Source organism: Strix uralensis, chromosome 26, assembly GCF_047716275.1.
Source record: "Strix uralensis isolate ZFMK-TIS-50842 chromosome 26, bStrUra1, whole genome shotgun sequence".
NCBI lineage: Eukaryota > Metazoa > Chordata > Aves > Strigiformes > Strigidae > Strix > Strix uralensis.
Window position 1 is genome coordinate 2,690,138 of NC_133997.1, and position 11,496 is coordinate 2,701,633.

The 11,496-nt window shown below is 39.9% G+C and overlaps 1 protein-coding gene across 1 annotated transcript in view; it reads left to right on the forward strand.

Annotated features, from left to right (window-relative positions):
• The window catches only part of CBL (Cbl proto-oncogene), a 44,304-nt gene that overhangs the window by 2,090 nt on the left and 30,718 nt on the right, over positions 1 to 11,496 (forward strand). The window contains exon 2 of the mRNA XM_074851243.1: positions 5,584 to 5,831. Coding sequence (XP_074707344.1) covers positions 5,584 to 5,831 — 248 coding nt within the window. The remainder of the gene's footprint in view (positions 1 to 5,583; positions 5,832 to 11,496) is intronic.

The window sequence follows — 11,496 nt, forward strand, 5'->3', positions numbered from 1 at the left end:
ACAAACATTGAGGGCAAGCGTAAGTGCTAGTGTGGGAAAGATAGTTTGAGCATGGAAACGTGATCGTCTTAGAAATAAGTTTAACTTGCAGATACAGCTTGTAAGAATGCACGTCTTCATTCTTGTGCATGGGCTCTAGAAGTGAATGTCAGCCTGCGTTTGACCTCATAACCTGGCCTGCTCAAAGGAAGAGGTTGGCCTGAAAGAAAAGTCTTTGATTACCTTGACATTTAGAATTGCAGTGGGATGTTTTGGGGTGGAGGGGGGATACTTTCACACCTTCAGATCTGCATAGCCAGTCTTTGGCCATATACCCTCTCCGCTGTGATATCACGGACAGAAAAGCCGAGGCTACTGTTACAGTAACCTCTTTTAAATGTGCCTTGACTTCACAGTTTTGCTTGTAGGCAGCATCCGAAAGCTCTTAGGTGTAGGCTTAATTTTTAAAGTCTTAGAGTTAGTTCTTCAGTCTGATTTGTACAGGAGGAAAGATTTGGCTGTGAAAAGCCTTTCAGACTTCAGTTACACTTTAGTTGTACTTATGTACGCTTATGAGAACACATCTGAATTAAAAGTCTTTTTAGTAGTGTAGCAAATTGCCAGGCAAACACAATGCTTGTGAAACTAGTGGTGAGAAGGGCTATATGAATGGAAGGTGTTGAACATGTTTTCTGGGCCAAGTAAATGAAATTACAGGTGCAGATTTAAAAAAATAGTTGCGTGCATGTTTAATAGATGATGCGTTTGCCTCTCAGAAACGTGTGCTGTATCTGTGTGCGTACAGTACATTTGCGACCCGATTCGTTACTCTGCATAATTAGCTGGTGTTGTCAAAGCGTTTGTGCGTCCCTGTTTTCGGATGTGACTGATGAATTTCCTATGCAAGTTGATTCTTGTCCAAATATTTTCCCCATAATGTTCTCCATAAGCTGCCTGACGTATTCCTGTCTTTCAGATCCTTTCACTTGAAGTTCTAATTTTTGTCAGCACTAACTGTTCCTCCGGCAGTTGCATGTGGTCACTTATAGCATGGACATAAAATAGCCCTTTCCATCACTGTGCAGCAGGATGTTCACCTTCAGCTGACTTGGGTGACGTTTACGCATTTATCTGTGGAATAGAGGTTGAATATGTCTTTGGAAGCTGAATGTGCAACTGTTAAGACATCTTGTGAGCCTGCAAGCCTGCAGTGACAAACAGCATAGTAAGCAACGTAGCAATTTCCTTACGGTGTCGTGAACCTAGTAAAGTGTATTAGATTGGTTCACGTGGGAGGAACTGCTGTTAATTTGTTTTTATCATGCTTGCTCATCTTATCACTAGTGGTCTTCAGCAAATAAAGCAATACTTAGTATAAGAAAGCGTATGTTGGATTATTGGCTCGTGAAAACAATTCGTATTTTTTTACGCAAAAGGATGAGATTACGAATCAGCTCTTGCGAATGTAGTCTGGGCAGCAGATAATGCAGACCACTTGAGTTCATTGCTGTGGGTGGTATTTGAAGAATAGGTGGTGTAGTCATGAACTGCTCAGAATGAGGTGTAAGAGATGTAGCAGAAGAATGGTAGAGTACATTTAGTAGGATGTGGAGGAGGAAGAGAGCTTTGAGATGAAGCTTCTTCAAACAGCGTGCTGATGCCATTCAGTTTTTAAAACTGATATAGAGGAATGCCACTGTAGGTCACCTTTATTGTAGGTAGAAGAGAGGCCAAATACAAATTCAGCAGGAGATAAGAGAAGTTTGAGTAGGTTTTCTTTTGCTGTTAGCTTAAGATGATATGAGATGTGATTTCAATACAGAAGTTAGCTATTTAGCTCTGAAAGGGAGGAAAGAGCTTTGGAGGGGTCTGAGCTGGAAGGGAAAAACTGTTACCTGGCACAGTAGCGCCTGGGGGCTTGTCAGGCCTGGAACTCTGTGACACTGCTGCCGACTGAGGCAAGCAGGTGAGTAGTGTCTGTGCTGGGGACTTCCTGCCAGAACAAGAAACGGGGTGCTGTATTGATGGGTGCAGCAAACAGGCTGGTGCTAGAGTTTTTGTGGGGAGGGCTGGAGATGAGCAAAGTGGGAAAGTAATGAATCGGGAGGATGGGATGGGCAGACAGGAGCAGAGAGGGGGATTAAGGGTGTGTTGGAGGACACTACCTGCTAGTGTGGCAGCTGGTGAGTCTGTCTTGAGTGGCCACGATTTGTAGAGGTTTGTGTCCTCTGTTACACAGCACTCTGCCCTTCCTAACAAATGCTGTGTCTTGTTAAGTGAGTGCCTTTGCGTAGGTATCTCATTTTTCCTGAATGCTTCTTCCTTGCTTCTACTAACATGTACTTAATTTAACTATGCAACCTGCTGGCGATATTTAAAAAAATTCACGGTTCTTGCTGTGTTGCTCAGGTTATCTATACGTTGTGCCTGTGACAGTGCTCTGTGTATAGTGTTACTGCTTTCCTGCGCTAGTTACCCAGTTCCTTTATTTGTGCAAGTCTAATGAAGCAGTGCTGAAGAGAAATACTGTAAATCCAGAGATCAGTCAAGGCAGGCTGCAAAATCTTGAGGGAAAAGACTCAGTTCCAGGCCTAGAAAATCTATATGAGATTTTTTTTCTTTGACTGGATAGATAAGAGTCTTTTTTCAAAACTGAGGAGGGAGACTGATTTTTTAATTATTTTTTTCTCTCCTCTTGAGTTTGAAAAATGTAAATTGATGGAAGTCAATTTTTAGGTTCTTCACAGACCAATCTCTTAGAATCTTCATGCTAAACTTGAAATGCTTTACTGGTGTTTCTGAAGCCGCAAAAATGTCTCTGTAAAAGGCTTGTTCTGAGAGAACAAAGCATAAGCCAGACAAACTTATACGAGTTTGAATGGTAGTTTAAAAATATGAATTGCTTGTGCTTGTTGCTATCGCACCTGATTGAAATTATTTGCTGCTTTTTGCTCTGTTTCCTTCCACGTTGCTGGTCCCAGTGGAAGGCAGGGTAGCTGGCTGAGGGGCGGCTGTTCCCAGGGCTGGGAACATTCCTTTTGATGTTGTCATGATGCTGCAAGTGCACACGTAGAGAAACAAGCAAAATGCAACTGTTTTTGTTGCTGCTGTGTTATAAAACGACCGAGTTTGCTCAAGAGGCAATGGTTCCTAGTTATGTAGCATTTGTTTAAATACTTATCTTGGCTAATTTTGGTCTACTTGGTAAATAAAGAAGCTCATTTGATAATAAAATCACAGCAGTTTTGGCCCTTCTGTTAACTATTTGAGGTATCTTTGCAAGTCACTTCTTGGGAAATGTTTTATAGAGGCTATGAGAATGGGTGGTTTGCAGAACTTGCTTCTGCTGTGGGGAAATCTTAAACCCACTGTGTAATAAACAATTTCTGTTGAAGAAAAGATACTGCTATCCATAGCACAATTCAGCTGTGTCCGAGAAGCATGTTTAGAACCTCTTCATGCCCTGTAGTGAAACTAGTTTTATTCAGGGGGCAAATGTGTTGACTCAATTTGTTGATATGGTTCACTGTACAATGTTCACAGGCTCCAAGGAAGCAGCAGTTGAGGCATCAGCATCAGTTGGATAAATCAGTTGTCTGACCATCCATCTCCTCATCTAGACCTCCTAATCCTTGGCAGCCTCTTCAAAATGGAGGGAAAATTTTGGTGTTTTTTTTTTTTCCCATGTATTCCTACAGAGGCTTTTTTTAGGCATGTAATTCTTTTAATGGCTGTCAGATTCTTCTGTTTGAGCAGTGATACACTGGATGCCTTTCTCTTCACTGAAATTGAGTCTTCTCAGTCAGCTCTTACTAGAGGCACTAGTGTAAGTCAGATATAATTGGAGGTGTCACTTCACTTGACAAGGTTGCTTTTTGCATATACCCTGAATGGCAAAGTTAAATACTAAAGCACTGTTTCAGAATAAATTACTTCATTTACCATCAACTTTTAAGTGTTTAAGGGAAGCAGGTATTGTGTCAATTCGTCTTGAAGGTTTCACAAGATTTTATGGAAATGATGTACTGCAAAAGGATGTTAAATTTTCCTTTATCTTTTGCTATCCACTTCCCTTAAGCTTTCTGTTCTGCAGCACTACATTGTTTAGTACCTGTAATACCCTTGTACCCAGGGTATTAAGCAGTCAGATAAACATTCACGGTAGTGAAGAACTTTAGGAGTTTGGTACTGGCCTTCCTCTCAAGTTTGATGTAAATTGCAGAAGACAGAAGCTGTTAGCCAGCAAGACAGCAGTAAGACTACACCAGCTGCTGGTTCTTAGCTTTTAAACTTCATCTGAAACTGGCATCACTATAAAGTTTCAGCTCTCTTTATAACTGATTGGGCACTGCCATTTTTTCGAATTGCCACTTTGCCGTTAACTCTCCCCATCATTCTCTCAGTCTAGATAACGGAAAATTTTGGGTATGGTGGATGGTGAAGTGGCTTCCTTTATCCTCCCCTGTCACATAGACTTATTATCGTGAGCTTTTGGCATGTAAGCTCTATGTTCCTCTATGTTAAAGACCTATATTAAGTTCAGCTTGCATCGTGGTTTGTTTGTGTACAGGTATAATAGTTGTATTGCTTGTGAATTCTGAACGGGCATATTCTACTTGTGCCTTAACTACATGATGCAAAAGTACCTAAAATTATTTTATCGATGATCCAATGAATTCACTGTAGATGGCAAAATTTTGGGTTGATAGGGTCAAGCTCTTAACTTTGAGAATATGTGACCTCGCTGCTAAAAATACAAATAAGATCACATGTGGCTTGGAAGATTCTTCTTGTGAAGAATCTAGTTTTGCTATGAGATTCATCTAAGAGAAGTTAGAAGCAAAGTTGATGCATAACTGGGGACACAAGTTCTTGTGAACTAAACTTTTATCCAGACTTCTCCTACTGTATCTATTATGCTACAGCTTATTTCTTGTTCTTGCATGGAAAAATTCCTTTGCTTTCTTTCTTGATGGTCGTCATTATCCATAAAAGCTGTTGTTCCTCTTACTTGCTGTATGTATTCAAGGAGGAAGAAAAGGAGATTCTTCCACCACTGTTGCCTTCAGAAAACTTTCAGCCTGGGAACACTTACTGGTATCAGTCATATCTGTAACAGTGGCACTTCCTCTGTGGGCATATTTGTCGTCCCAAATATATGGGTCAGTGTGAAAAGTCACATTTGCAGCCAAAATCAGGGCAGCTAGATGGGTAAAGGTCTGCCTGTGGGCATGTTCAGAGTCTGAAACGTGTCAGGAGGTACTGGACACATGTGGTTAAGTTACATCCTTGGCATTTACAAACTCCGTGTTGAATTTTCTTGAACTTTGTTTTTGAAAATGCGCTTGGGGTGAAACGCAGCCTCATGAAATATAATCGTATTTATATTGGGAGTTTTGTCAGTCCACGTGCGGTTTGGTCCATAAACTCAGTTCTTTTACGGTGGCTGGGCTCCCTATCTGGACTTGAGTAACAAATGCGGTTTGTTGAGAGCGACCGTTTCGTTGTATTGTGTTTGTAAGTAACACTGAACTGTGTTTAAGTTACTGATCACAAGTTGGTATTTTTAAGTTTTCAAAATGGTATTTTCTTCATTAACCATAGGTGGTGCGTTTGTGTCAGAACCCAAAACTGGCATTGAAGAACAGCCCACCCTATATCCTAGATCTGCTACCCGATACCTACCAGCACCTACGGACCATCCTATCGCGCTATGAGGGGAAGATGGAGACCCTAGGAGAAAACGAGTATTTCCGCGTGTTCATGGAGAACTTGATGAAGAAAACGAAGCAGACCATCAGCCTTTTCAAGGAAGGGAAAGAGCGGATGTATGAGGAGAACTCTCAGCCTAGGTAACGGGGAGAAATGTTTTCAAATATTTATGATATAATTTTGCTTTAGTGAAGGAGAGCTTGAACAAATGTCTGCTGGTTGATATGTTGTCTGTACATGGAAACAGACTTTGAAGAGATTTAAAAGTTGTAAGTGTAGAGTTTCAAGTAAACTATACTTGGATACATTGAAATCTAAGAGCAGAGTAAGCGTTCAGAGCCTACAGAGCCTTAGTTGTTGTATAGTTCAGGTATGCTAGGTTAATATAAACAATAAAGTCTGCTATGAAAAGATTTTGCAGTCCTTTGCATTCTCACATAGAAAATGCCTTGTGAGAGAGGATGGTAAGGTTCAGAATGACTTTTCTCGCAATTTTGGGAAACAATAGAGTATTTTGTTACATAGCAAAACAGACTAAAACTTGTTGTAATTGGTCCTTAGGCTTTACAGAACTCTTCCTTTCTCTGGAAACAAACTGCTCAGTATTTCGGGGGGGGGGGGGGGGGGGGAAGTAACCTCATTTTGTGGAAATAAAACATCTTACTAAAACCCCATAACTTTCATACATTGGAAACTTCATATTTAAGGTAGATCAGGGTGCCACACTTGTGAACTCTTCTTTTGTTCTGTTCAGAAGGCATAGCTGAGATCAAGGGACATCTTCAAGGTGAACAGTAATTCCTAATGTCTGTTAGCAGCAGCTCTAACAGAGATAGACAAAGCATACATTTGTAACCTTAAACTCATTTCAGGATTTTGGAGTAGGTGCTGAATTTAAAAAAGAAAAAAAAAAAAGAAAAAAAAAGGAAGAAATCAGTGGAAAAAAGTGATAACCACTCAGTGGCTGAACATAATTGCTATGGGGAGAATATGTGGTTAACACCCCCGGCAACTACTTGCTTGAATTACTCGGGGAGGGGTGTGGGTGTGTGGAGAAGTGCTGGCACATGTTTCTGGTATTACATTGAACTCTGAGGCATATTCTGTAGTATTCAACTTCAACAGAAGACTATGATAGTGGCTCCAGAAGGCGTTTTTAATGCTGTTTTATTTTTCACCAACAGTGTTGAAGAATGAATTAAGAAATGGAAGTTTCTTTCTGGATTGTTGTTTAGCGTTGTTTCTTTGTGAGATGATAAGACTTGCTCTTAGAGTCTGAGACAGGATTTGGGGAGTGTAAATATGACATCTTCATGTGGTACGCTTGCTGCTTTTAAATGTTTGGTTATCTGTATGAGGCCTTCAGGAATTGGGTTCGATGTAATGCGCGAACTCAAAAGATAGATGTGATATTATATCTGCATCCCCCGACCTTGAGAGAATGTGGTTATTATAGGCAGAATTGACTCGTTGCAGGTGAGAAGTGGGGTTTGGGAGATGCTGCTAGCTGGAATTTTCCGAAACTGTTAGAGACAATAATGGATGTGACAAGTAAGGGGAGAAAAGAGTTCATTAGCCTGATATGTTTTGAGGATGACGTGATACTTAATAGAAAATTGCTCTTTTTTAGCCTTCAGTCGGATCAAAATGACCAATAGTATGAAAAGCACGTTTTGCTGTGAATAAATTGATTAAAATCTCTTGAGTTTTCTGCTGGAACTGGTCATTTTCTTGTATCACCCTTGGAGATATTAACCACATGGATTATCATTCAAGACAGTGATTTTTACAGTGCAGCGGGTTGCTCTTAAAATATCTTGAAAATAATTTTGTGTGTTGCTCCCATATAATAGAGTTGATGTTATTTTCTAGAACACTTACTGTTGCCACCAGAAGTAGGCTTAAAAGGGTATATGAAACCCTTTAGAGTTTCTGTGGTATTTTTCCGGTTAACTGTGCATGTATTGTCATCTGTCCGTGATAAATACGGAACATCTGATGAGTAAATGATAGCTATGTCAATCAAAAGTCCAACAAGGGACCTCCAGTCCCATGTTTTTTCAGAGAAGCAAAGAAATAATTCCAGAAAGTTAATCATCCTAGTCAGTTTGTAGTCGAACTAATTGACAGAAGGGGATGAGGGAAATCCATGTTGTTAGATGTGAACTTCAGAAACAGGATTCCAGTAGAGGCTTGCTTTATCGCAGCGATGATGGGAGTCTTTGGGGAATTGCTAATTGTACCATTTATGAATAAACAGCTTACCAGGGAAGCAGCTGTGGTGAGACTTGTAAATATAAGCATAAAAGCAGAGTCGCATCCCGGCTAGTTTCGTTACATCTTCCATTGCGTTTCAGTCGGCCCAGGAAGCAGCAGTTACTGTTGTATCATAAAGGGGAAATATCAGACACTCTTTTCCTGGTGCTGGTAATGAGCATGGTGACTTTCTCAGTTCTCTGATTTGGCATAGAAAAGAAAGAGGTTAGAGTACTCGGTGTGTATGATTTGTGTATCAGTTCAAGAGAGATCTGCACAAAGAATGACACTTTTAGTGCAGCTAATGCTGAACTAACGCTGTTAAATGCTGCACTTCCAGTGTCAGACTTTGTGGTTGTGTGAGCTTTTGGGACCTGATCACTTCAAGTGCTCTTTGTTTCATCTGGAATTTAGTTAAATGAGTTTTTGCTAGAAATGTACCTTTTGATTTAAAATGTATATAGTAATTCAAGGTGAATAAACCTAAGAAATTTTCCCACCTTTTTAGGAGTTGAAGAAAAAGATGAATTTTTTCTTTTGTAAGAATTAATGAATTCAAATATTTGAAGTGTGGGAGAAGCTTTCTGGGAGATTGTCAGCAGCGTGTGAAGCAAACAAATATAACCTGAATCTGGTACTCACTGGAAATATGCTCATGGCAGTGTGTGTATATGTATGTATATATAAAAAAATCTGGTTTGCTCTTGATCTCATGCAAGTTTGTGGCTAATGTTAGTCTGCAGTGTTTTGGAAACATGCCTTTAAAAATCTAATCTGGTGTACTGAATAATCCTTTTGTCTTGACTTTTTCTGCCTTTTTTTTTTCCTGTTGTCCTTGAAGCTTCCTTCTTCCTGTCTTCCAGATTTAGCATTCATTTTGTTTCCTGTTCTGTATGCTCTTGTTTTCCTCCCCCAAATGTCTCTTGATGTAGAGCAAATACACTATTTTGACATTTGCATAACTAGCGTGAAAGCTCTGCAGGTGTTTGCTACTAGCAAACAGACCAGGAATTAGAAATGACTGAAGTCGCTCTCAGATTGTAGGATCAGAATTGTCTTGATCACTTGAGCATCAACCTTCTATTTTTATTATTTCCAAATTCCTCTTTGTGTATTTCCTCTCAAACTTTTTAGAGATTCTCCAGTGTGTTCATCCAGGGTGGACTGAGGCAGAATCGGAGCACAGCTGCGGAGAGCGCCGTGTCTTGTAGCTGCTTGTGCTGCTTTGAGAGTTCGTAATAGCCACAAATGTGTGTCATCTAGAGTGGTTTGGTACAGTGTTGTGTGTATGTTTAGAGTAGACTGTGTGGGAGTATAATATGGATGCTATTTGGTGTTTGCTGTAAGGCAGGCAGTTTAAAATCCAGTAGTACAAAACAAGATTGCAGTTGCTTATTGAACATTTAAAGGCGTGTTTGTGAAGAGAGCACACGCCTTGATGCATTCTCTGACTTTCAAGCTACCGTAGAGGAGCAGAGGTGCTGTGAACAGTGTTAGAAAAGAGTGTGCAAACACTCGCAGTGCTTACGGATGTGGGTGAGTGTTTGTTCCTTCAGTTTTAAACTAGTTGCAGTCACAGAGCTGTTAAAAGTGAACGCAGCTCTCCTGTGTCATACCTTAACCGTCAGCCTGCTGAAAGCATCCTCCTGTTGTGGCGAACACCACAGTTCGTGTGACGTCCAACGCTGTGAACACCCAATGGCTTCCTTTCTTAGGACTCTAACGGCTGGTTTGTCTCTGAAACGCTGTGGTTTTGGTAGTCATTCAGATGAAATTGTTACTCTTGCATAAAATCATACTGCGATTTTTGCGAAGAGAACTCATTAGGAGAGCTTTAAAGATGCTGTTTAAATTCTGCTTTAGTTCACTTCCATATCTGTTTAAAAATTAATGCTATTGAGGGTGCTTTTAAAGTATGCACTTCCTGACTAATAAGTACATGCAGTAACTTCTAGTTACTGTTTAAAGACTGAGTTTCAGCAAGTAGATGAAATTCAACTTGGTGACTTCTGAGTAGGTGTGGGGTTTTTTTTAGTGGAGATAATGTATTATTCCTCTGAGTTTTGACAGTTTAGGAGCTTATTTAGGTTGTCCTTGCTAATAGGTAGGTTTGTCTCTAAAACATGTATTTTGTGATCTGGTAAAATAAAATGGTAACATCTGCAGGCTTTGATATTGGAATCAAATATTATTTCAAGAGTTAATCACTGGATATTTTGTCATATGCTTGCAGCAAGGTAAAGGTAAGTCATTCAATAATTGGTTGGCTGTGCTGCAGTAATTAGCAGGTGTTCTTGAGGCTATACACATTTCCAAAGCTGTTGGTTCCTGTTCTTTATAAATCCACTGTGCTTTCTAATGCAAAAGGCGTTTTAAGACTTGTCACTTGAAGTTTTAAAAACAGAACAAAAAACCACCGGGAGGTGAACTTTGTAGCCTATATAGCTGAAACAGTGCAATAAAAGAAGTGCTGTGGAGGGTATTTAGCAGGTCTATATGCAAAGGAGAGAGGCACACCTGTTTAGCACCGAGTAGCTTGCTGTGCTGCCTACAGTGGTAAATATGTGACTTCTCTGAACCTGTAAATATTGTGAATTTCTTGAGTTTACTTCTTAACCAGTGATAACAAAAGCTGGTTAAACATACATATTTTTTCCTGCGATGTGATGGTTCCATTGATTGATAGTGCCATTAATGATGATGCCATAACTGCTCTGAACATGCTGAACTTGCCTAAGCTCTTGATTTCAGTTTAATTTAGAGGCTCAGTGGTTAGGTAGGAATAGTTTTTGTTTCTACTGCAGAAAGCTTTTACTTCTCCAGACCTCTTACTTGCATGGAGGAGCTGTCATTCATCAGCTTTCCCCACTACATAACTAACTTATTGCAGCAGCTTTTTTGCAGTTGTCTAAATAGATCAGACGTACCATGGCAGGACAGAAGAATAGCTTGCTGATCAGTAGACAGGCATAGGAATTGTCTGTTAGTTGGGAAAGTCTGAATTAGGCTGAGAAGTTCATTTTTCACCAGTGAATCAAATTTACTGATTATGTTAACAGTCTGTTATGAGGGAAAACTCAGAAAATTTATTCGCTAAATAAAACCAGACCACTGCAAATGTTTCCACACTAGATTGCAGTTATGTAAGCTGGAGGGTGGGGGTTAGGTGAAAGGCTGAGGAGAAGTAATTACTCAGGATGTGGACTGGATGTTTGAGAAACAGCACAAGTTAATTTACTTGTTCAGCTTGCATACTTTGGAAAACAAAATGTTAACAAACTGGATTAACAGATTAACGTATCTGTAGAGGAGAAAATGGGGTTAGGCAGAGAATATCATAAACCCTCTCCATATAACGTGGAATTGCAAGAAAAGGTTTGGGAAGCTAGTCCATATTGAACTGTCGTGTTTCTGACAATAGCTTTATGGGATGCTGGCTCAGCAGGATTTCATATTTTTCTCTAGCTCCAAAGTGAAGACTTACTAATTTACACAGGAAAAAGCTACCAAAATTTAGTGTCTACTGGAAACGACCATGTATATCTCTAA